Source organism: Rhineura floridana, chromosome 7 (genome assembly GCF_030035675.1).
Source record: "Rhineura floridana isolate rRhiFlo1 chromosome 7, rRhiFlo1.hap2, whole genome shotgun sequence".
In the NCBI taxonomy this organism is placed as follows: Eukaryota; Metazoa; Chordata; class Lepidosauria; order Squamata; family Rhineuridae; genus Rhineura; species Rhineura floridana.
In genome coordinates, this window is record NC_084486.1 from 93,477,993 (window position 1) to 93,503,993 (window position 26,001).

The window sequence follows — 26,001 nt, forward strand, 5'->3', positions numbered from 1 at the left end:
CACGCTGGAGAGAACCAAGGAAGGGTTGTTGTTGTTTTTGTCAAGAGACTAATTAAGAAGGGGCAGCCTATAATCAAATCAAACGCTCCCACTTATATGGTGGCAGTATACCCTTAAAGGGGGAAGGGTGGGCAAATACTGTCAGATCTCCCTTCCCCAGGTGGCCAGAGACCTAGGGTGGCTGGGTGGGGCCATCATATAAACCACATAGAAATTTCTGTTATATGAAGTGGTACATAAATTAAATAAAACCCTAACCTCCAGTTGCTACCCCTTTAGTCTTGCCAGTCTTTCTTACTGCTATACTCCCTTCCTTGTGTTGCAGAATAACTTGAATGTCTTCAGAAAATAACCAGTTATTGAGACCTTAGTTGATAGATTAGTTTAATATACTAGAATACATGTTGCTCACTTAATCACTCAAAATTATTTCAATACTTCAGTTAAGTGGAACCATTCTTCCTGTTCAAATGCTTTTTCTGCATCTGAAAATAACATGACATCTTTCTTTGATAATTATCTGCATTCATAATGATATCAAGCAACCTAAAAACTCATTTCCTTGGGAAGACATAATTAAAAGATGGGATGCATCTGAGACTTGTATTGAATTTCAGGCTAATATTTTGAAACTGGTAAAGTTTAGTTCAAGGTTCTGTTTGAATAAGCATACAGCCAGAGTGGTAGCTGATATACACTGTAGATAGTTATGAGGGGAAATGGGAATCCTTAATTTTAAAACCTAGGTTTAAATAAGTTTGTAAGTATGGATATTTTGTTCTCTCCTCTTGTAAATCTGTACATATTGGACATTAATCCATTGTTTGTTACCTTGGTTATCTAAAATGCCAGTTGATTAAGTTACTGTGTGTATTGCACACTTCTTTTCTTAAAGGTGTCAGAAACTTTGGTCCCCTGTCCTCTAGAAGAGATGTAAACAGGTATGTGAAAAATCCTGGTGTGAAACCCTTGCTATTTTTGGCTTTGAGGTTAATGAGTTGAACACTTGTACTACAGCATAAGGATTCTAGTATTGTGTGTGTTTCAGGTTTTGCTTTTAATACTTTTCCCATGAATGGTAGCTAATTGTATCATTAAGTTCCTTAAGGGAAAGAGTTGGCACATTCATACTCAGGTGGACTTAGGGATAACCCAGAAGCCGTAAAAGCGATATGTGTGCTGTTGCTAGCAATACCTCTGTGCATCTGCAATTGATCTCTGCCACATATCTTTGGACATAGGAGGGGTGCTGCTTGGGAGCAAAACGAGACTGGAAGTAGGCAGTGATGCAAGTTGTTTCTTTCTAGGCTGCTAAAGCTACTACATCTTAGTATCCCCTGTTAGAGTTTTGTAGAAAGAAATTAGATTAAATGGTTGGTTAGTGAATATTCTGGTGTTTTTATCTATTGAAAATATGCAAGGTGCATTTCTAATTCTCCAGCCTTTGGTTTTTCTGGTTTGGAGCCCTTCCAAACAAGTATCTGCACACCTACCATATTAATAGGTTTATAAATGTCTAGTTATAAGCTTCTTCCCTGGCAATGCTTGTTTAGTTTTCCATTGTGTAACTTTTGTTTATGGAGAGATGAGCCACTGATCTTGGTATTCCAGATATTATATCTGGTAGGCTTGTACACTTCACACAAGCATTGCTGGTATTGCTGTTCATAGGTATGTGACAGCATTGTCTTCTAGCAGGAATTAAATGTCAGTGAGATTTCTTCTTGACAGGAAAACTGTTTCCCCCTCTGCCATAGCAAAATCTTCCCTTCTTGCCATGAATTGATCTTTGCTTCTTTCAGCTCAATGGCCGTAGCAGAAATATCTTCAGAACCTAAAAAGTTAGTAGTGCAGAAAAAAGAGGTGAGTCTTTATGGAGAAGTATGTGCTATGACAGTGAAGCTTCTGTTCTTCCTTATATAACATTTTTCCATTTGATATTTACAACCTGATTTTAGGTCAAAACAGCTTATAATAATTAAAACCCATCACAAAGATACAGTATAAGATGCTAGGGCAGAGAGGGGGAAGAGATGTTCACAGGTCAGAGATCTCACATTAGGTTATTATGATTATTGAATTTTGTGGTACTCTTGCTATAGTCTGCTTTGTTGGCAATGGTGTGTGCGTGAGAGGGGGGAGGGGAGGGGGAGGGCAAAGTGCACTATGGGAGTTCCCATCAGCTTACCTGGCAGTGGCTTTCTCACAATGACTCAAACTGACAGTACATTGGAGACATTCTGGGAAATCACAATGGTGATTCCTGTATCCAGCCGGTGATTCCTGTATTCAGCCACTTGCTGCTGTTTAGAGCACTGATACATTTTTTTACAGGAGGACCCAGGGTGCACCCTGCTCAGGTGCCACATGTTAATACTAGGCTGTCTCTGATTATTGGTGATAATTAACTTGCCAGGCTGTAGGAGTTGAAGAAGGGTTTCTCTCAGAAGCAGAACCTAGCAGACGTTGGGCATTACAGATTACCTTCCTTGGAAAGGTGTCTGGCACCTGTAACCTATCTGTATTTCTACATATGCTAAGCCTAGTTTTGTGGGTTTGGAACTTAAGTAATGCATACATACAGTGCAAGAAGGTTTTTTAAGCCTCATGGTGCCCTGCAGATGCTAATCCCCACCTTGGGACACCATGAAGTTTAGGGCCTGAACCAGGACAATTCCTGGCTATTTCTACATACCTGAGGCGTATGCAGAGACTGCTACCTTGTCTATGGGTGGCCCCCGCTTTGCTCCCACACTGATAGGTAACAAATCACCTAGTATGGTGTTGGAGGAATTATCATTATGGCACTGTAATTCACTAGCTCTGGGGTTTCTTAAAAGCTTCTTTCCCATGAACAGGGGCTATCACAAACTTACATTTCACAATGGTACATTTTCATTTAACAGAATGTAAAGCAGTGCTTGGAAAATGATCTATTGGAAGAAGTGTCACTTAAATTAAGCCTGGGTCAGAAAGAATCTTCATGTGGAAGGCACTCCCTGCTTGAGACAGAAGAACAGAAATACCTGAGCTTGGACAAAGCTACAGAGAGCCTTAATGATCTTACAGAGGTATCATTCTTGTGGTAGGATTGCTTCCAAATCTGATGGACTATTGAAGAAATGCCACCAGTCTCTTTTGTCCTCAGTATTGTGTTAATGAGTGATAACTTATTTTTTTTTAAATTGCTTTTCAGGTTGAATTACAATCAAAACTACCATATTCAGTATGCAACACGTTTCAAGCAAAACATTTAGAGTTGTTTTATAATCTGAGAGGTTTAGAGAGCATAGACATGTCATGACTTCCCATCACCCTTACCCCTGAACATGGGAAGTTTAGTTCTCTCTGGTACTCTCTATTTGTGGATCTCATATCGCAATACTTGTTCCTTCCAGGATATGAAGAGAGAGATAGCAAATGTGCTGGACTATGGCCAAGAGGACGAAATCTTGACTAGTGCCTTCAAACTGAACATCACGCGTGGAGACATTCAGACTCTAAGAAACCAGCAGTGGCTTAATGATGTGGTAAATTAGAAATTCTCTGTACTAGCCAAAAATTAGTTCGTTTTTTGTTATGGAAATAGCTCTGAATTGTTGAATTGGTCTTGAATTGTTGGAACACAAAAGCTCTTTGAAGTGCTTGATCCTGGACTTTGACAAGATTGGGCAGGGATATCTGTCCTCCTGAATCATGTCCCCTCCCATTTAACATGCTGTTCTAAGAATTAACAGATAACTGTTAATTTATGTTACGCTTGTTGCATATTGATATCTCCCATAATCTGTTGCCAGTGTTGCAGTTTACCAAAATGCTTCTGGATTGGTGCTTCCTTCCACTGTAGTTCATTTTTCTGTTCATTTCTCTGTTCCTGTTTAATTACTTGCTTGGGTTTCTGGACAGATAGCTGCAACCCTTCTTGTAAGAAAAGGGATTCTGTTCGTTGTGATACATCCAAATATTTCTGGATATACTGGTCAACACTTGTTCTAATGTCTTGCTGGTCTGTACATCTTGACTCACAACAGAAGCAAAAGAAGCCTCCAGCTCATCTAAGAGGGTGCTGTTGGGATTTTGCATACTCAAAGTGTCACCAGGAAGAGGCCTGGGTCACTGAGGGCCACAGAGGGAGCAAGAGGGTGGAGTGGAAGTGAAGGTACTAGGCCCTCATTTCTAAATATCTGGGTCAGGCCAGCCACCTCAAATAAAAGTTATAGATTTAGCAGATACAAATGCATTGACAAAGCATTGTATCTCTGAAGAAGCAAGTGGGTTTACTAGGCTTTTACATGGAGTGAAGGTCAAAGCAGTTCTTGACAATCAGTATCAATCAAATCAAATTCTAGAATCAGTAATTTAGGCACTTGATGTTGTGATAGCTTCCTCCTCTTTATCAGATAAACATCTAATCTATGCTGTTTTCTTCTTTTGGTTGTTTCTTGTATTTATAGGTCATTAACTTCTATATGAATCTTCTGGTGGAGAGAAATAAACAACTGGGATTTCCAGCTCTTTATGCTTTTAATACTTTCTTCTACCCCAAGCTAAGTACTGAAGGCTATAATGCAGTCAGAAGATGGACCAAAGAAGTGGACTTGTTTCAGCATGATATGATCTTAGTGCCCATTCATATCAGAGTGCATTGGGCATTAGTGGTGAGTAAATGTTTGCCTTTTCCTGGTATTTTTTTTAAGAAAGGGAGAAGATTGTAATGTGAAGGTAGAAAATATGAACATTCCATTAATATCTTTCTTTTCACAATAGGTTATAGACATGAGGAGAGAGACCATAAAATATTTTGACTCAATGGGACAAAATGGTCATATGATATGTAACAGTTTGCTGTAAGTAGGTGATTATCTGATAGTGGTTTACATGAGAAGTATCTTTTTTTCTTCCTGCCATGTTTGCTAGTATGTAGATTCTCATTTCTGTATGAAACTTCTTCTAATTGAAATTGAAGAGTTGTCTTTGGTTGCCAAATAACCAAACACAAGCAGCTGTCTGGCAAATTGTCTTAATACCACACCAGATATTAAATTGCTCATTAATATAACTTAAGATGTTTAATTTATTACTGTAATTTTAGTGCACAGTTGACTAAATTAATATAAAATTATTGTGAAAGTGTATTCACGCCTTACTTCACATCTTTCTTTAATAAGTTTTCCATTTTAATTGTCAAGTGAAAGCGTGCACTTGATTATCATGTGTACAACAGTCTAATGAGAGCTCTGTCAGTAACAACTGATTTACAATAGATTCAGTTCTATATAGCAGGCCTCGCAAACCATTTTGGAGTGTATCAATCAGATCGTTATTTCAGATCCTTGCAGTTGTTTGTATAGAATCTTCCTCTTCTGGATATTAAAAATGCTTGTCATGCAAAAGTTTGATAACTCTGTATAGTGATAAACCCTACACTTAAGGAAAATCTTGACTGATACGTCTTATGGATTTATTGAACAGGCAATTTCTGCAAGAGGAAAGCAAAGCCAAGAGAAATCTGGACGTAAATGCTTCATCATGGACACTTTACAGTGTGAAACCACATGTGCGTGTGTGATCATTTTCTGTGTTTCACCTCTCTCCTGTGCATCTCAGAACATGTTTTTTAAAGGTTTGCTTCGGGTGTACTGATCTTGGTTTAAGCCATAATTAATCTAGAAACAAGTATTACTCATTTCATACTCTCTCATGCACCATTTTTGGTGCTTTGATCATAGTTTTTAAAAATTATAGCTATTTGTTACATCTGAAAAAGGAACTGTGTTTTTAAAGTAAGCACCTTTTGGTGTGTGGGGGGTTGGGCAAGGAAAGAGTGTGTGGGTCCATCTTAATAAACCAGGATTTATAAAACCAGGATTAATATATCCAAACTGACCCAAAGTTGAAGGTTTTCTGTAGTGCTGCTTAAATAGGTACTCAAAGCAGTGAAAGTTCTTAATCTCTTCAGCATACATTTACATTATTTTTATTTCAAGTAAAATGCTTACTATCTTGAATTAGGTTAATTTGGTAAAGAGTTTCAAAATTTCAAGTAGTATGGACTTCTTAGAATGTCCATCCATTTTCTGAACCTTTCACTGTTGAAAGTTTCAGTAGAGCAAACGTATTAATATAGGAGAAGAATGGGAAATATAGTAATTTCAGACCCCTTTCCTCTGTCAATTCAGTAGTCTGTTATTGTCAGGCCCAGGATGTGACTCAGGAACCAGACCAACGATTGTAGTTAATTCGTGTTTTATTAGGGTAATGTCCAAACAAAGACTGCGTTTTCTCATGAATCAATACAGGGATACAGGTCCTGCGGCATTGGGAGAAAGTTGACAGAGCAAGGGACTTCTTCCCGCCTGTTCTTTAAGAAGGGGCCAAACGGGCGCGCAATCTTTCGCTCCTCCTTAACTGCCCCTCAGGTACTGCCCGCCTTCCCCCCCTTCTCTCCTGTCTTTTCAGCTGTCTGCGTGTGCGCGGGGAGGGGGGAAGCATCACCCCCTCCTCTTCTGAAGTTTCTGATTCCAGGATGGGGGATAGGGGAGGGGCTGATGGTAAACTGCCTCCCCGCTTTTCGGCTGTGAGCAGCCCTCCCTCTTCCCCCTCTTGCTCTGAGCCTGAAAGGGGGGGAGGCGTGAAAATGTCCAGGGAGGGCTCAGGCTCCCCGTTGCTAAGCGACCTTATCACTGGCAGTTCCTCTGTTTCGTCTTTGCTCCAAAGGGGGGAAGTTCCTCCCCCTTTCCTCTGCCATCCATCCGAATACTCTTCTCCCAACTCTCCGGGATCCAGCTCCCCGGGATTGGGACCCCAGCTCTGCCTTCCGACACCATCCCCCCTCCCAGGCTGTGCCCCCCTCCCCTTGTCTGGCTTGGGACGGTGGGAAATACGTTGATGGAAAAGTTTTACCAATTCTGGAGCATGCACATCAGCTGCATCTTCCCATGATCTGTCAGCCACCCCATAGCCTTTCCAGTGAATCAAGTACTGCAGCTTGTGGCGTCTGATCCTGGAATCTAAGATCTCCTCAACTTCAAACTCAAGCTGCTCATTTACCAGGAGTGGAGCTCCGGGAGGTTCCTCCGGCCGTAACTCACTGGGAGGGGCGGCTTTCGTTAAGAGGGATCGATGGAACACAGGATGTATTTTAAACGTGTCAGGCAGCTTCAGTCGGTACGCCACGGGATTGATTTGAGTTTCTATTTCGAAAGGACCCACCCTCTTGTCTTGTAATTTTCTACATTTGCCCGGCATCTGGAGGAAGCGGGTGGACAGCCATACCTGGTCTCCCGGTTGAAGGGGGGGCCCTCCTTCCTGTGCAGGTCAGCAACTCGCTTGTACTCCGTTTTGGCTTCGTTTAACTGCTGTTTCAGTGTCTGTTGCGCCGCTTGCAATTCCTTAAGGAAGTTCTCAGCTGCTGGTACCAGCATTCCTTCTGAGCTGCTTGGAAAGACTTTAGGATGGAATCCATAATTAGCGAAGAACGGGGTTTGTTGAGTGCTGGAGTGCAGAGAATTGTTGTAGGCGAACTCTGCAAAATGCAAATATGATACCCAGTCAGTCTGTTGATAGGACACATAACTTCGTAAATATCTTTCCAAAACGGCGTTCAAGCGTTCCGTCTGCCCATCTGTCTGGGGGTGATGGGCGGAGGAGAGTTTTAATTCCGTCTGCAGCTGTTTCCACATTGCTCTCCAAAATTTGGCTGTGAACTGAGTTCCTCGGTCTGAGACTACGCTGTTTGGCAATCCATGCAGCCGGTAGACTTCTTTTATGAATAACTTGGCCGTTTCTTTAGCCTCTAAGGCCCCTGCACAAGGAAGAAAGTGTGCCATTTTGGTAAGTAGATCCACCACTACTAAGATGGCTGTCATTCCTTGGGACTTGGGTAGATCAGTTATAAAATCCATGGAGAGGTCCTTCCAGGGTTCGTGTGGGACAGGCAACGGTTGTAACAGTCCTGCTGGTGTCCCTGTTTGTGTTTTTGTCCGCAGACAGACAGAGCAGGACTTTACATAACTCTCAATATCCCGACGCATTTTAGGCCACCAGAAGTCCTTGGCCACGTTCTGAATGGTCTTGTAAATCCCAAAGTGTCCCGCTGTGATGGAATCATGACACTGGCGTAGGATTCTGAGCCTTAATTCCCCTTCTGGCACATATCTGGCAGTTTTGAACCATAACAGTCCATTTCTCCAGTGAAAGGTTACTTCTGAGTCTTGACCTTGTCCCGTCTCCTGCTGATATTTTAGCATGTCTGCATCTTCTTGTTGTGCCTTTTTGAGTTCCTCTTCCCATGAAGGCTGGCATACTCCCAACGTTAATTTCTCTGGCGGGATTACGTACTGAGGCTGGTCCTCGGATTCACTTTCTTTGTATTGTGGCTGTCTGGATAAGGCATCCGCTCTCTGGTTTTTGGCTTGGGCATGGTAAGTAATCTGGAAGTTAAACCTAGCGAAGAACTGGGACCATCTTATCTGTCTCTGGTTCAGCTTTCTGGCTGTTTGGAGGCTTTCAAGATTCTTGTGGTCGGAGCGCACTTCAATTCGATGAGAGGTCCCCTCTAGGTATTGTCTCCAGTTTTCAAAAGAGTCCTTGATGGCCAGCAGCTCCTTCTCCCAAACTGTGTAGTTCTTCTCTGCAGGCTTTAACTTCCGAGAGAAGTACGCACAGGGGTGCAGCTCCTTCCCTTCTTGGTCTAATTGTAGCAGGACCCCCCCGATGGCAAAATCTGAAGCATCTGCTTCCACTACGAAAGGGCGGTTCGGATCAGCAAAGCGCAGAATGGGCTCAGTAGCAAACCTTCTCTTCAGCTCCTCAAAGGCCTCAGTGGCGTTCTCTGTCCATTGAAACTTCTTCTTCCCCCTTAAACAGTCAGTCAGAGGAGCTGTTAATTTGGAAAACCCTGGAATGAACTTTCTGTAATAATTGGCAAACCCCAAAAACCGTTGTACATCCTTTTTGGTGACAGGTTGGCCCCAGTCCAATATGCAGCTTACTTTCCCTGGGTCCATCTCCACGCCTTCCGCTGAGATTCGATATCCAAGGAAGTCTAGAGACTTGAGGTCAAATCCACATTTCTCTAATTTAGCATACAGGTGATTTTCTCTCAGTCTCTTCAACACCGTCTTCACATGCTGGTCGTGGTCTTCCTGGTTCTTTGAGAACACCAGGATATCATCTAAGTAACAGATTACATACGTGTCCAACAAGTCTCTAAACACGTCGTTCATGAATTTTTGAAAAATTCCTGGACTTCCACAAAGCCCGAACGGCATGACCAGGTATTCATACTGTCCGTAAGCGATCAAGAATCCTGTTTTCCATTCATCTCCCTCCTTCATTCTGATCAGATTGTACGCTCCTCTCAAATCCAACTTCGTGAAGATTTTTGCAGAGCGCAGTCGGTCCAGCAACTCTGAGATCAGGGGCAGCGGGTAGCTGTTGGGGATGGTGATCTGGTTCAATGCGCGATAGTCATTACAGGGTCTGAGTTCCCCCCCCTTCTTTTTCACAAACAATAGTGGCGCTCCAGCAGGGGATTGTGAGGGGCGTATGAATCCTTGCCTCAGGTTTTTATCCAGGAATTCCTTCAGGGCCTTCCTCTCATTCTCTGTGAGAGAGTAGATTCTCCCTGATGGGATGCTGGCTCCTGGCACTAGATCAATCGCACAGTCGTAAGGGTGGTGGGGGGTAAAGTCTCTGCCTCTTTTTCATCAAACACATCTTTAAATTCTTTTTTTTTTAATAATTTTTATTCAAATTTTTCAAAAGACAAACAAAACAAAGTAAAAAAACAACAATACAACAAAAAAAATAAAAATAAAATAGTTGACTTCCGATTTGTCGCAGATCAGCTATAAGTATATAATATACATCAAACCTGTCCCTTAATGTATACATACAGGATCACTTTTCTCCATAGGCTGTCTTAGTTAATCGTCAAATCCCAATATCATCATTTTATTTTGATCTTTCAACAAAAAGTCTAAGAGAGGCTTCCATTCCTTAAGAAATGTATCTGTCGATTTTTCTCTAAGTAGACATGTCAATTTATCAATTTCTACTAAGTCCATTAATTTCAATAGCCATTCTTCCGTTGTTGGTGTTGATTCCATTTTCCACTTTTCACATCTTTAAATTCTTCATACTTTGGCGGCAGGGTCACTTGCTCGATCTGTTGCACTGCCCCCGCTAAGGTGTTGATTCCTTCAGGTTGACAGTTCTCCTGGCAATACTGTGAGGTGAACCACACCACCGCCTCCTTCCAACTTATTTTGGGTTCATGCTTTGCTAGCCCGGGCATTCCCAGAATCACCTCAAAGTTCGAGAGATCTGACACGTATAGCGAAATGAACTCTTCGTGCCCAGGGATTTGAAGTTTCACTTCCTCCGTGGCTTGTGTCACCCCTCCTGACTTCAGGGGTCTCCCATCGATAGTCTCCACAGCTAGGGGAGCGTCCAGTTTCCACCGGGAAATTCCATGACGCTTGACTAACTTTGCATCAATAAAATTTGTGGAGGCTCCACTGTCAATTAAGGCAGTGGAATTAAACACCACTCCTCTGGAAGTTGTAATCCGAATAGGCAAGACCAACACCCCCTTTGAGGGAGGTTGGATCGTTGGGGGGCCTTTATACAACGCTGCCCCCAGTCCACCGGCCTGCACGTGGACTGGGTGTTCTAGTTTCCCGACGGCTCGGCTTTCCCCCCTTTCAGTCCACAGTCTCTGGCCACATGGCCCGGCTTTGAACAATAAAAGCATAAACGTTCCCGGCGTCGTCTTTCCTTTTCTTCTTCCGACAGTCTTGGCCTAGCCCCTCCCTGTCCCTCAGTTGCATTACCTGCCATCCCTGTAGTGGGAAGGGTCTTGTTGCGGGATGCCGAGGCTGAGTATCTCGGGACCTCCTGCTTCCTTTCCAGGCGCCTTCCTTCCATCCGGTGATCTATCTGTAGGCATAGCCGGATGAGCCCTGGTAGGTCAGCGGGGGGGGAGGTCCTGGCCAACTCATCCAGGATTTCAGCATTTAATCCACTCAGGTACATAAACATCAGGGCGGCGTCATTGTAACCAGTTTCCTGGGACAGAATTTTAAAAGCGTTAGTGTACTCGGAAACAGTCCCTTTAGCTTGCTTCAGAGCGCCTAGTTGCCGCGCTACTGTTTCAGCCCTTTGCGGGTCTTGAAACATCTCGGTCATCTCCTGTATAAATCCTCTGTACCTTCCTAAGACACTATACTTTCTCACGAGATACGGAATCACCCATTTTGCAGCTTCTCCCTCCAGGAGGCTAATCACGAAAGCTACTTTAGCCCCATCGTCTGGAAATGCCGTGTGCCTGACATCCAGATATAACTCACATTGAGCCACGAAGGTTGCCAACTGATCACTTTGTCCCGCGTATTTTGGGGGCAATCCAATGGGAACCTTTACTACGGCAGCTGGAGGGGCTGTTCGCATCTGGTCTATCGTGGCCTTCAAGGTTTGATTATCCGTCTTCAGCGCCTTGACTGCTGCTAGCAGGGCTTGAACATCCGTCTGCAAATCAGCTACCTTAGTCCTCAGGAGTTCCACTTCTTCCGTCTCAGAAGTGGGGTTCGTCCCCCCCGCTGCTCCCTTTGACATCTTGTCCCAGTCAAGTGAAGAGAGCGTTGAGGGTGATTTAGGTGGCTCTGTCAAGCTGTCAGGCCCAGGATGTGACTCAGGAACCAGACCAACGATTGTAGTTAGTTCGTGTTTTATTAGGGTAATGTCCAAACAAAGACTGCGTTTTCTCATGAATCAATACAGGGATACAGGTCCTGCGGCATTGGGAGAAAGTTGACAGAGCAAGGGACTTCTTCCCGCCTGTTCTTTAAGAAGGGGCCAAACGGGCGCGCAATCTTTCGCTCCTCCTTAACTGCCCCTCAGGTACTGCCCGCCTTCCCCCCCTTCTCTCCTGTCTTTTCAGCTGTCTGCGTGTGCGCGGTGAGGGGGGAAGCATCACCCCCTCCTCTTCTGAAGTTTCCGATTCCAGGATGGGGGATAGGGGAGGGGCTGATGGTAAACTGCCTCCCCGCTTTTCGGCTGTGAGCAGCCCTCCCTCTTCCCCCTCTTGCTCTGAGCCTGAAAGAGGGGGAGGCATGAGAATGTCCAGGGAGGGCTCAGGCTCCCCGTTGCTAAGCGACCTTATCACTGGCAGTTCCTCTGTTTCGTCTTCGCTCCAAAGGGGGGAAGTTCCTCCCCCTTCCCTCTGCCATCCATCCCAATACTCTTCTCCCAACTCTCCGGGATCCAGCTCCCCGGGATTGGGACCCCAGCTCTGCCTTCCGACAGTTATAAACTGACACTATTAGATCCTCTTTAAGGTTCCGTAATCTGCATTTGAGAAAAGCAAAAAGGAACTAATGGATTTATCTCTGTCTTTATGTTCCCTCCTTTCCTTTATACCTAGGAAATTCCACAACAGTTGAATGTCAGTGACTGTGGAATGTTTGCTTGTAAATATGCAGACTTCATCTCGAGGGATAAACCCATTGCATTTACACAGGTGAGTGACCTGAAACGCCTTAGGAAAGCCCTGTTCCTTTCCTTCTGCGTTGTGTATCTTGAGGGTAGGGCTTTGTTGATGACTAGTGCTGTAGTGGGCCTTCTTTATAACTTAATTCTCCTGTATTTCAATGGGGAAATGGCTGCTTATTAGTAGTGTCCAACTTGCACAATAGTGTATCTGGGACTTGTATTCCTTTGTTAAAAAATGCTCCCATATTTTTTGATCATGACATATGAGCTGATAAAATTATTGTAAAGAAATAATCTTTGCAGCAGGGGGTGGAGGAGAGAAACAGTTGCACTAAACATGAACATAGTAGTGTGCTTTGGTGAATGACTGCTGTACAAAAGGGAGGCTTGCTTGAATGGGTGTGTTCAGTGTTCCAACGTGTTTTCTTTTTGCAGTATCACATGCCTTACTACCGCAAAAGGATGGTATGGGAGATACTTCATCAGCAGCTGCTATGACACTATCTCTGCCACACGCAGTATTATCTGATGACAGAAGTTGTGTTAGGCAAAAATTCAAAGTATCTTTTTGGCTGATCTCCATTTCAGAGATGGGAGGTATGCAGAGGCATAGTTCAAAACCAACTACTTAACTCACTCCAAAGGGCTAAAACATGGATTAAGAAAGAAATTCACCAGAGTCATCTTAATGGTACCAGATTAGTGAAAGACTGTTAAAAAAAGCGGCCTGACATTCAGTATTGGGAAACAATGAGCAACCTCAGCGACAAGAAGATGCAAAACGTATTGTCATGTTCACAATAGCCCTTCATTACCTATAGTTTCAAGGCATTGACTCCAATCAGGAAACATGCTGTGGGCTCATATGTCAGTTTCCATTTCCTTTCCTGGGTTAGTCTAATTATAGGCAAACTATGGTTAAGAGAGGAGGGAGTGTGTGAACCTGTGGCATCTTCCTGATCCTCCAAACCAAGGCATTTAGGAAACGCTTGTTTTTTCTAAAACTGGATTTGCAGTGATTTTTGGAAGATTGAAATTTTCTTTTGATTTGTAACAAATCCATAGTAAAGGCCCTAAATGGGGACTTGTCTTTATTTAAAAGGATGTAGTTTTGTATGAGACTTATTTATTTTATATTCCTGTATTTAAATGGAAATGTGTTAGAATTCTGAAATATTTGATGAACTAAAAATGGAAATAAATATTTATGTTGCAAATCTAGTTTAATTTGACTGGTACTGTACTTCAGCTGGAAGTTTGGGGTGGCAGTGCAAGAGTTAAAGGAATAAAATTAATTGATGAATGGGTAAAATTCCTAATTTTCTTTCAAAGGTAGCATTCCATAACCTAGTTTAATGGGTAAAAGAGAACAGCTCCACTAAGTTTCTTTTTACTATGTCTCCATGTCTTTATTAGGCCAAAGCACATGTTGTATTCTGGTAAGGAGAAAATAAAATGCGTGCTGTAGCATTACAGGCTGAATATTACTAAAAAAAAATTATAATGTTCCACTTCTTTGGTACATGACTGCTATGTTCATTATCACCTTGTTGATCATTAGAGAAAGAAAAACTATTTTAATTTAGTGATATTGGCAAAGTGGGAGGAATTTGCAGTGGATAGGTAGCTACCTTGGGCTTGTATCCAAGATAGCACTAAGTCTCTTGTTATGTATTTATATTTGTTTATATTTATATAAACATTTATATTTATATTTGTGCGGAGTAACGTCCCCCCTCTTCTCCCCATGTGCCCCCTAAATCTGTTCTGGGCTTTCCCCCAACTCTCCAGAACAGATTTGGGGGACAGGCGTGAGGGGAAGTTCCGCTGACCAAACATAAATCCTTGAGCAAACGAAACAAGGACATTGAATCCTGCCCCATGTCAGTCAGTGAGACGAATGTGAGATAGCTGATCTGTGCCAGGTTCAGGTTTAAGGAAACCTTTTCTTCCCTCCCCTAAACAAATGATAATTAGTTCCTTCACATATGAAAACGTTAATTGATGCTGGTACCATAAACCTGATGTCATTGTGTCCATTTGCGAAAACATGAATGGATTCTGACAACATAAGCGAAGAGGAAGGAAATCTGTCTTCTTCAGATACAACTCTTGGAGTTTGTTTCAAATAGATTAGAACCTGCATTGTTAGTGAGGCCTAACCTCTCGTGTTCTTGCTTAGTTTTGGAGCAGCAGTGAAGAAGATAAACAGTGGATCCCTGCTTAACAAAATCCACAAGTAGAAACACCCCAGTGTACAATACTGTATCTCACAAATTTACAGTGCTCAGTTATTCAGTACTTTGAGCACTTGTTCTTAGAGCCCCATTGCATTTAACACTCTGCAACTACTCGGCCACAAGTGATTGTCAATGATGATGATGGAATTATTGCAGTCATGCGGTATAATTTTCAAAATTGCTCAGCCCAGCTTTGACAATTGTTATTTTGAACAGCCTTCCAATGTGTTGTGTATTACTGGGTAAGAGTATGAGTACTGCATATGCATCTATTTTACTGTGTACCTGAGATTGGGCCTTAGCTTCTTCAGTGTGTGTCCATCTGTACATAAGTGAAATAGGAACATATAAAAGCCCTATACATGCTAAGCATGACAAGGTTATCCTGGAATTAGTGTAAAATATAGTGGACTAATGCAGATTGGATGTGGGTTAATTTTGTAGGCCTTGGTTTCTATTAAGCAGCTAGGGCTTACATGGAAGTACTTGGTTGCAGATTGTTTAATATAGAGAAAGGAAAGCTGCAACGCTTCAGGCAGGATTAAATCTGATAAAAGTTGCTTTGGTTCCTTGTCTAGAATATGTCTAGAATTAGTGGTGACTTAAACAGCAGTTTCAGGATTTTCCCCACACTGACCAGAAATCCTACTTTATGTTTAAAAGTGCTAAATAACTGCAATAAGTGTTTGTAACATGCTCACTGTACTTGCATATATTCCCAATAATCCTTACACCATGGCAAGGCTACTCAGCGAGATAAATCTTTTTATCCTTGCACACAGGTAGCCACTTGAGACCATGCTTTTGGCTATAACCCATTTACCTGAGGATGAGTCCCATTGAACTCAATGGGGCTTTGTTCTGAATACACATGTATAGGATTGCTTTATCGATCACACCAGGATTTAAAATGTGTCCTTAGCTGTTGCAAGTGGATTTTTCCATTCACTCCAATAGGCTATTTTTAAAAATACTGGAACTCCTTCTTCAAGAAGCTGCTTATAGGAGCAGCTATTTGTGTGCAATGTTAGCTGTCCTTTAAAAGCTGATACTGTAGAACAAGTAATATTTAGAGTATAGTTGGCTGCTGTTAGTTGACATATAAATATGTAGCTAGTATGCTACAAAATAATCAGTTAATCCCGTAAGAGATTAGCCTCTTTGTAAAATGTTTGTTTTAGCATATGTTAATCCTGTCTATCACAGTAAGTATGATAACGTACAAGATTCTGTATTTGTTTGGCTACTGGCTCATGCTGGTTCATTCCTATTTCCATGTTTTTGTTTTTGTTGTTGCTCTAAGCTGTTTTGTTAAGGGTCCCCGTGAAGTGCCATAGTAATGCAAGTGAGTCTGCAAATCACCCACGTACTTCTGCACGGCACTGCCTTTGTTTCTGCCCCACCCTTTGACCTCATAAGACTGCACAGGATCCTCTAGTTAAGGTAGGGGAAGTAGACTAGTGGAGAGGGGCTTTCACAGCACCCCCTTTCATTTTGATGTTAAATAAAACTACTGAGGTCAGGCTCTTGTTAGCTGGATATATTTTGCTTTTCACAGAACACTGGTTGAAGTAGAGCAACTGGCATTGCAGTGTGTTGGTACAACGGCACGTTCACAGAAACCAGTATAATATCCATCTGATAGCACAGAAAACTAATAGTGTGTGTAGCCTGTCAAACTCTGGAGTTCTGCTCTAGTGTCCCTTGCACTTCTATCCTTTATTATGTCTCAAAGCCAGAGGTTCTCATCTAGCAGAAGATTACAGAATAGTCATAATGCAGAATGATGCTTTCTTCCACCTAGCAGCTGTCTTTTGTCTAAATTTATTTCCAACTCATTTTTATTAAAAAAATAAAAAATGCTCCAACTCTCAGTTTTACAAGGCATACAAAATCTCAAAAAGGGACACACAAGAGCAAGGTGCTGAGGTATGAAAACACCTGAGGTAGTTTGTTTTTCTTTTTTTTTCTGAAAAAAGTTGCAATTTTCATGCCCTGGACTAACACCCTCTCGTTGATCCCATTTTAAAAACCCACATCCCACAGTATTGGTGGCAGCATCCTCCATGCATAATGGACTAAGTGTGCTCTGTTTTCCTGTAAACCGGGTGAGGTTTTTTCCCCTCTTTCAGAAGCCTAGGTATAACTGAAACTTGGCATTTTGATAAGCAAACTGGAAGTTGTGGTTGGATGGTTCTTTTTGTATCTATGGTGTGTTTACTTAGAGCACTGCATTGTCTGGTGGTGCAAAGGGAGAGAGTGTATGCAAAAACCAGTTTGAGATCTATGAAGCGAAGAGAAGATGACATGAGCTGGAGAAAAGAAATGGATAGAGATTCCTCTGCTAACGAGACGGTATCCCTTCTGTTGGCACATACAGGCAATCCAATATGGCATGTAGCTGCCATTGGTATTCCTAAAGCCCTTCTAAATATTGTTCACTTTTGTTTTCCACTTAAAGTTTGCTCTGGTAATCCTAAGTCTCCATCCTACTTTCTGTTAGAAATCCATAATGGACTAGCTTCTTTCCTTTTTAGTCTAGAAAAGCCTGCTTTTTCTAAAAGCAAAACGCAATTGTTTTTTAAAAAAAAAATTAAAGACTCGAGTTAGTTTAGTTAGCTATATTAATTCTAAAATATATTAATGCTGCCCTGTAAAGCAGCCCATGCACTGTGTAAAAAAATGCTTTCCTAGTATGTACACACATGTACAGAAATTATTCTGAATGGGTTTGTCTGCAATTTTTTTGCCTACGTTAGTCCAACTAAAGGGATAGCGTTGTACTGTTAGACAGACTCCATGTGGGCTGTGGTGTGAGGGAAGCAGTCCCCTGCTGGCTGAAGCCCAATCCCCTCCCACCCTGCATACTGAAAGTCCTCTGCCAAGCCCCAGCTTCTTGGGCAGACTTCAATGCCTCCAGATAGTCTTTGGTTTGCTCCCTGGTCTGGTTATTCTGTCAGGTGTTGGAAGGGCTACATTCATCAGTTGTTGGCTAGCCTTGGAGCCTCATTTGCTGCGCTGTGAGGCAGGGGCTCCCTGAGGGTGTTTCTGTTCCTGCTGTTTCACCTGCTGGACAATTTCCCTGATCTTGCGCTGTGCAGTCTGTAGTAGAAAAAAGAAAAGTTCTTATTAGTGTTAAAAAGCAGACTCAATAGAGCAGATGATCAGGATGTGTGACAAGCCACCTCCCCAAAAGGAAAGGCCCTGGGTGAAAGTCCTGTGCAATACCATTGCTATGTATTCCACTGTCTTCAGCTGAGCCAACGTGGACAACTGTGACATATATGAAAGATCATTTTTGAGGCCAAGCAGGCCAGCTTGGATGCAATTATTGCAACAGCAAGTGTATTTTCTGTACGCAGCCAGCCTTACTCAAATGCATGCTCCAGGCTGCTATTCTGTACACTAAGCAAAAGTTGTGTAGAAGTATAGATGGCTTTTAAAGCTGGAAGAGATATGTGGTCTTTCTGCAAAGGTTGCCTAGCAGTTTCTACAGTATACGGGCCTGAGCATTTTTTAGGTTGGAAGGCAAAATGTCATAAATACTAGAGAATGTACAGTCCCCCTGTGCTAAGACTTGTATCCTGTATTTGTCCCTTAACACCTATAAATGTAAATCAATTACATGTAACATTAAACATTTCAATAACTTTGATATATTTTAAAGGCTGACTTTTCATCAACTTCTTATTGACCTTTTCACTATTTCCCTCTTACTGAAAAAGCCATTATAAAGTACTGCACCTGACTGGCAAAGAAGTGACCAATTATTTTGACGACGACTTCCTCATTTTCATCAGGTGTTTGGTCACGTGGTACAATTACTTCTGCACTAGTTAAGTTCTGTAGTTCATTCACCTACAACAGTAAGTGTACAGAAAACAATCTAATTACAGCCATTTTTACATTTTAGCAATTGTGGTTAACGACATCAGTAGGAAGAGCAAAAATTAAATGTTCATACCATGCCTGCCCTCAAGCAAGCAAGCCCAAAGTAACAAAATAACCCAACAGTTTTTGCTTTAAGCTATTTCCCTTGACCCTGATAAGAACTGTTCCACGTACCGTTTTGCCACCTTTTCCTATCACACGACCTGCTGTGGAGGAAGGCACCTTAATGTGGGCTTCAAGCTTCACTTCCTCTTTAGGATTGAAAAAGTTTTCTTCTTTCAGTTTCCCAAATATTCGTCCTTGGGCCTGGGACCAAAGAAAAAGATTCACTGCTAAATTTCCAGCCGAAGTCTAATCTATAGTTATAAAGGTAATGTGTACTCCAAAAGAACTCACTTTGCCTTCTCAAGAACATATGAAGAGCCTACTGGATCAGGCCAGTGGCCCATCTAGTCCAGCATCCTATTCTCACAGTGGCCAACCAGATGCTCATGGCAAGCCCACAAATAGGACCTGAGCAAAAGAGCACTCTCCTCCTCTGTGGTTTCCAGCAAGTGGTATTCAGAAGCATACTGCCTCTGACCATGGAGGCAGGCCATAGCCATCATGGCTACTAGCCATTGATAGCCTTCTCCTCCATGAATTTGTCTAATCCTCTTTGAAAGCCATCCAAGTTGGTGGCCATCGCTGCCTCTTGTAGGAGCGAATTCCATAGTTTAACTATGCACTGTGTGAAGAAGTACTTCCTTTTGTCTGTCCTGAATCTTCCAACATTCAGCTTCACTGGATGTCCATGAGTTCTAGTGTTATGAGAGAAGGAGAAAAATTTTTCTCTATCAATTTTCTCCATGCCATGCATAGTTTTATATATGTCTATCATGTCACCTCTTACTCGCTTTTTCTCTAAACTAAAAAGCCCCAAATGCTGCAACCTTTCCTCAGAGGGGAGTTGCTCCATCCCCTTGATCATTTTGGTTGCCCTTTTCTGAACCCCCTCCAGCTCTACAATATCCTCTTTGAGGTGAGGTGACCAGAACTGTACACAGTATTCCAAATGTGGCCACACCATAGATTTCTATAACGGCATTATGGTATGGAATGAGGCTTCTGACAAGCTGGCTGAAAAGTTTCAAACCACCCATCATATCACGCTCATGCACTATGCCTGGTATTCTCCCAGACTGTGCAAGACTGAATTTAGCTACAATGGCACAAGCAATGCTGCACCTAAAATCCAGTCCTATGCCTAGAAACAGGGCTAGACCCAGGCCAGCTGCTCTACCCTTACTGCCAAGTGAAACCCCTACCTCTATTAAATAGCCCTTTAGATCTGTGTTCTAAAAAAGGACAAGTAGCTCTTAGACTCTGCTATTCAGCTAACAGGACTGGTGTTGGATTCTAATGCTAATGCAGGGTCATCATTTGGCTTCTTCAGTTGGGCTACAGCTGTTCTGCTCAAACAGCTGACTTCAGGATCAAGGCATAAATATATGCATAGTTTAGCACAATAGGACCTTGGTCTTGGGGCAGTCTACAAGAGCTACCACAAATGAATTTCACGTAAGACACAGAATGAGTACAATTCTCTAGCAGCACCTTGAATTGAAATTAAGAACTGGCTCATTCTTTGTCATGTCACCAGATGATGTGGGGGATGAAACAATAGCCTGCTATTTAAAAGACTAGTATCTGTTCTCTATATTAGGGGTAGTAATAGTAATCAAGTTCTACAAGTTTTGAAGAAAGTAGTTGACTAGCAAGTTCCTTGGGCCCAGTGGGATCCAACATAAAACCGCCATCTGCCATATACCATAGCACTGTAGTTAAACAGAGAGTGACAGCCAGGTGAGATCTATGGTTTCTTTCACTTTTTCTGTTTCCCTACAGTAGTACTATTTTTCAAGTTTTGGAGGAAGAACAATCACTAATCCACCTCTCCCTTTGTACTGCGCAAAATGATTCCAGTTCTAACTGTAGTACATAGAACATATAGAGATGCATAGGTAACTTTGGAGAGTAGCTTATTTAAGCTGCACTCTGTGCCCACTTACTTGGAATCAAGCCCCACTGAACACTGTGGTCTTACTTATGAGAAAACATGGATAGGATTACATTTTCAAGCTTGAATCAATTGCTGAAAATGGAGAAATATGAATAAGAGAAGAGGCTGAGCTATGCCCCACCAACCTGGCTGCTGTGTAAACTGCTGGAATGCCCTGGATGCATTTTTCTTTTTAGTGATGCCGAAAGCCAAGAAACGGGCTTGGGTGATTCCACCTCTTCCCCTATCTTGGGATAGCAGCAACAGCGGAGCTCAACAACTGTTAGGCTGCTTTGCTGAGCTGGGGGGTAGGCTGCTCTCGCTCTCTTGGACAGCTATTGGCCTCATGTTTTCCAGCAGCTGGTGACATAAGCAGGCACAGTTGCCTTGTACTTCATGACATACTGACCTTGAACTGTGCTTCTGGAGGCCCAGTGATGATAACCATCCTCTCGCTGGCATCTGGACTCTCAGCTGGTGCAATCTGCAAGTCACAGAGAACACAAGGTACAGCAAATTTGACCCTTTCCCCTCCATCAATAATCTTGGTGCAATAAGCCTAGATTATAGGATCCACTTAACAAGCTTCCAAACTAAAAACAGATGTATGTTACTCTGGGTTCCAAAGATTTCTTCTTTGGACTTTATATATATATATATATATATATATATATATATATATATATAGACTGGTTGACATTTCCCTCTGGGATCTTGACCCTACTAGCATAAAGATAAAGCTGCACCACTTTTTGGCAGCAGTTGAGATTAGGTAGAAGAGTTTCAGTTCCAGAATGGCTGAAACTCCTGTTGAAAAATTGCTGTTTACTCTCAACAGCACAATTCCTTCCCCTCTCTTGGCAAGAGTTTTAAACAGGCAGTGGGGGAGGCAAACTGCAGATTGTGCTGCAGAATGCTGCCTTTAAAGTGGCAGTCTCTAAACAGAGGAGAAGGAGGTGATCCACTGCACAGTCTACACGTCTCCCCTAATCTTGTCAGAGTGCTCTTCACTGCTCTTTGCGCATAGTCCAAAAGATCACTGGAACAGAGCGAGGCAGGGGGACACCCATTTTGAAGAGTGCAAAATGAGTTCATCTCACAGGCCCACCAGCTTTGGCTCAGCACTAATAAAAGAGGCTCTGACTAGTCTACATCTTTACACCTCAAGGGACATTTCCCATGTTACATTTTTCATCTTGGGAATAAACTGCAGGAACACTTCCACAACCAAAATCTGAAACATACATGGGAAGGCATACCATAGTAGTTACTTTAGAGGTAGCCTTTAATAGTATAAGTACAAGGAGCATTGTTAGGGACTAGACTATACCCAGAGCTGCAGTTTGGGTATACCACAAGCTGCCACCTAAAAATACAATGGGTCGTAATTCATGATGATTCATATGTAGACTTCTCTGATTGGCTAAGTATAACCCAAACCTTTCTCACTAGTGTCATGTAGAGCTGGTCAGACAGACTCATCAGTAAGCCCCAAGAGTAACTTGAGTCAGTCTCCATTAATGAGTCATTTCCCAAATATATCAGCTGTTCTGGGTGTGCAGCCAGCTGTCTTTTCTAAACCCGCCTGTGTCCACTTGAGCGTTGGGGGAAGATAACTGGTTTCTGAGGAAGTGTCCACAGCCAAGATCTGTGGCTACCTCTCCTGGTGAGGCATTCACTCTCTCCTTTGCCCCTTATCCAAAGGTACATCTTTGTTTGCAGACACACAAGTTGCTGATGGCAATTACGCCAACCAAATTCTTGTGATGCTAGCTTGCATTCCTTAGAGGGGGAATGTAATACAATGCAGTTTAATAAAAATGGATGAAGAGGTGGTGGAGTACTTAACAGAAGCACTCGTGCTGCAGGAAGGTATTAACACACAACTGCTCCTGGTGATATTGGCCATGGATTTAAGAGATCTAAGTTGGAGGTGGCCAGAGTTCTATAGCACTTGGCTTCCATGGTGAAGAGCATGAGATGGGGTGACAACAAAGAAAGAGGCAATAAAGGAAAAGGAGGAAGGGCATCAACAGCACTTCTTACCTTGATTGAGGCACCTGCAAATCTTGCCAGCTGCTTAATGTGTTGGCCCTTCTTTCCAATAATAGCACCCACTGCCTGCGTTGGGATGAACAAATTCACCACCTCTTGTTCCGGCAACTGTGGACAGCAAAGTGACAGAAAATGTATCTTGGCAGGAGCAATGAGGCTGTCCTGCCCTTGCTTTCCAGAGTGTGCTATTGCAGGTACAGGTGACCTGATTCAAGCACAGCAAAAGGGGAGAGAAGCAAGCAAGCACTGGCTCTTCATGTCAGACAAAACCCACGCTAGCAGTAGAAAGGCAAACCCTCTGCTATGATGCTTGCTCTACCTCACCCTCGAGGAAGCGGGAGAGAAGAGTTCACGCAGAGAGCTATCTTCAATGACTGGGAGTTAAATACAGTGAATGTCATGAAAATCAAGTTATTCAGACAATGGAAGACGTACTGACATCAACTGGATTTACAGTGCAAACCCATACATGCCTACTCAGAAGTCTCACTGAGTTCACCAGGGCTTACTCCCAGGTACGTGGGTGTAGAATTGCAGCTTTAAAGCAGACAGCTTAATATCTAACAATGTCCTTGTCCCATTGATTTCAGGTGGGCTTCATGTGCCTTTGGGTGTAAGAGCAATACAGGGGAGGGAAACAGAAAGAGCCTCAGGTGTCCTATGCCTACACTCCTTAGTCACCACATGCACCTCACCACAGAGACATTACTTAACGATAATGGTGAAGCACAGATACAGAAAGCAAGAAACCCTTGTGTTTCTTTCTCTTCCAACTCTCACTGTCTGAAGTGGCTCTTTCTATAGATTGTGTCCAGTGAGGATGAAGAAATAAGGGAACAAGCTAAACCAAGGAGAGTAACCTGGTCTACGCAAATGATGGAAGTGTAAGTGCTGTGTGTCTGTTCTCATGTCCAAAGTGGTGGCAGCAGCGGCTGTCTACTGATGCAGCAAAGAGTGGGGGTAAAGCCAGTGAAATCAAGCTAAAACAATTATCAGGCCTTATGTTTCATATCTTCTCTCAATTGGCTACCTCCCTTTGATTGTTGTAATAGTACCAAAGGGAAACAAAACAATTTCTATTTTCAGTTGAGTCTCACAGCTCTAACAAGGGTGAAAAGATGTCCATGTGTTAAGGGTGGGTGTAGGATCAACACAGGCTGCCTATTTGATTGAGACAGTATGTGTAAGGGGGTCACTGGGCTTGGAAAATTACAGACTGCAGTTAAGAATTTGCTTTTTAAGATCCAGTACCAAGACTTGCTGTGCCACCAAATATGCTTAGGATGGGGGTATAACTGAATTATATCCCTGCACAAAAGTCATAAAACACAACTTTATGCCAATGCTGTAGGCAGCTACAGAACCATGATTCAACTGGGATTTCGATTGCCTTCTGGGGCCACATCCAAATATATACTCTCCACAGACTGCAGAGTCTAAAAAGGGATCAGTTGCCATTCTCCTTTACAACTTTTTTTAAACAAGTAAAAATATTAAGTTACAGTTGCCATTTAGAGGTTGAAATTATTTCAAAAATTCAAGTAAGCTTATTATAAATTCCTCATGAACCAAAAATGCAAGGAAGTTGTAAATTAATTCCACACCATATACACTTTAAAAGATATTCTATGGCCTTGCAAATTGTGCTTGCTTAAAATTTAGGCCTCAGGCCCCAAGCATGGACACTTTCCCCTTAGTCTTTCAGCCCCAATCCTTTCAGAGTATGGGTGGGAAACTCCCAGCCTGCTGCACCTTTGGATCTTGACCACAGCAGCACAGCCCATGGCAATTAAGCTTGGAAATAAAGGTCCATTTGCACAAACTGGAGTTTCTTTCTAAACATAATTGCCATGGGGAATTTGTGAGGAGGTAACAGCTAGGGAGAGAAGGGGTAACCCTCCCCATGCACAGCAACCTCATCCAATCTCCCCCATCTCCTAGGCCTAATTGCTAAGTGCATGGGGGGGGAGGGCTGGTGAAAAAAGGGTGAACAGTTTTTGGAAATGAGAGAAAGCAGGAAGGCTGTATAGACTGTTTGGCTGTGCACTTAAGCATATCTCTTGCTGTTGTTTCCATGTGCATACAAGAACAATTTCTGATTCTTTCTACATATAGGAGTGGATACAGCAAAGAATCACTCATAGGAATAAACTCCTAAACAAACCTGCCGCTTTTCAACCTGTAAGCATAAGAGCCAAACTGTGATGGGTCCCCACACACACACACACAGAAGGAAGGAAATAGGGAAAGGAAAAAGTGGTGACTTCAACAACCAGTACTTTTGCTTCATTCCTGCTTGCTTTCTCCCTGTGACTTCCTGTCAATCAATTACCTGGCTCCTATTAGAAACAAGTGGAGTGCAGAATTTAAAAATAAAAATAAGCCATCATACTTGGAAGTGGCCACTCTCAATTGGAGGCTGAAATTAATCTAGCAACATCAAGGAGAATCTTCATCAGGATCACACTTTGATTACCTTTGTTGGCTTTCCAATCTCACTGTTCTAGAATTTGATGGAATGAAGAATTGAATACAGAGCACTAGTAGTCTTGGATTCCCCACCCCAGACACATATTTTGTTTCTGTGACTAACATCCACAGCCTCACCTTAAAAGGATGAAATGCCGCTGCAAAGCATTCAAAAATAGAATGCAAGTTGAACAACAATGCACAGAAGTAGAGCAGAAAGCAGCCACTGTAAAGTTCATTGCTGAATGTTGCCAGGGATTGTTTTAATCTTACCTCCTAACACAGGAACATACAGCATACAGAGTAAAGTAGGCAGGACTAAGGCTTATTAGCATTGCCACCTTTTTATGGAGAGCCTCTCTGTCCTTTAATAGCTGCATAACATCAGGTGAAGCTTTCACCGCAGCGAGATCAACATATTGATTTCTGCTAATTGTGGAGCTATGGAATGACAGAGCATCTGTCCATAAAAGTGCTTCAGCTGATTGGAATGGGCCACAACTTAGCTGTAGAGTACATGCTTTGCATGCAGATAGTCCCAGATGCAATCCCTAGCATTCCCAGTTAAAAAGATAGCAGGTAGTACGTGTTGGAAAACCTCTGTTGAGACACTGTAAAACCACTGCCAGTCAGTGGCAAAGATGGCCCAATAGTCTGACAGTATAAGGCAGCTTTGCATGTTCCTGCGGCACAGCAGTATCCAAGGCATGTTTTACAGTGTACTGTATTTGATCAGGGCCTCAGTAGTAACTGCATCAGTAGCCTATTGTCACAGCCCCAGGCTGGGGATCTTCAGATGGAGAGTATTCC

The 26,001-nt window shown here is 42.6% G+C and overlaps 2 protein-coding genes across 4 annotated transcripts in view; one reads left to right on the forward strand and one right to left on the reverse strand.

The window, feature by feature from the left end:
- Positions 1-13,716, forward strand: part of SENP2 (SUMO specific peptidase 2) — a 46,619-nt gene extending 32,903 nt beyond the window's left edge. Inside the window, exons 9-17 of the mRNA XM_061636532.1 lie at positions 896-941; positions 1,803-1,863; positions 2,907-3,071; positions 3,399-3,530; positions 4,455-4,658; positions 4,768-4,847; positions 5,473-5,557; positions 12,428-12,523; positions 12,931-13,716. Of these exons, the coding sequence (XP_061492516.1) occupies positions 896-941; positions 1,803-1,863; positions 2,907-3,071; positions 3,399-3,530; positions 4,455-4,658; positions 4,768-4,847; positions 5,473-5,557; positions 12,428-12,523; positions 12,931-12,993 (932 nt within the window). The 3' untranslated portion in view covers positions 12,994-13,716. The remainder of the gene's footprint in view (positions 1-895; positions 942-1,802; positions 1,864-2,906; positions 3,072-3,398; positions 3,531-4,454; positions 4,659-4,767; positions 4,848-5,472; positions 5,558-12,427; positions 12,524-12,930) is intronic.
- Positions 13,717-16,260: 2,544 nt separating this feature from the next.
- Positions 16,261-26,001, reverse strand: part of IGF2BP2 (insulin like growth factor 2 mRNA binding protein 2) — an 85,366-nt gene continuing 75,625 nt past the window's right edge. For all 3 annotated transcript variants that reach the window (XM_061636528.1, XM_061636529.1, XM_061636530.1), the window contains 5 exons: positions 22,714-22,830; positions 21,077-21,151; positions 18,801-18,932; positions 18,480-18,593; positions 16,261-17,837 (listed from right to left, as the gene is read on the reverse strand). In XM_061636528.1, the coding sequence (XP_061492512.1) occupies positions 17,742-17,837; positions 18,480-18,593; positions 18,801-18,932; positions 21,077-21,151; positions 22,714-22,830 (534 nt within the window). In that variant the 3' untranslated portion in view covers positions 16,261-17,741. The remainder of the gene's footprint in view (positions 17,838-18,479; positions 18,594-18,800; positions 18,933-21,076; positions 21,152-22,713; positions 22,831-26,001) is intronic.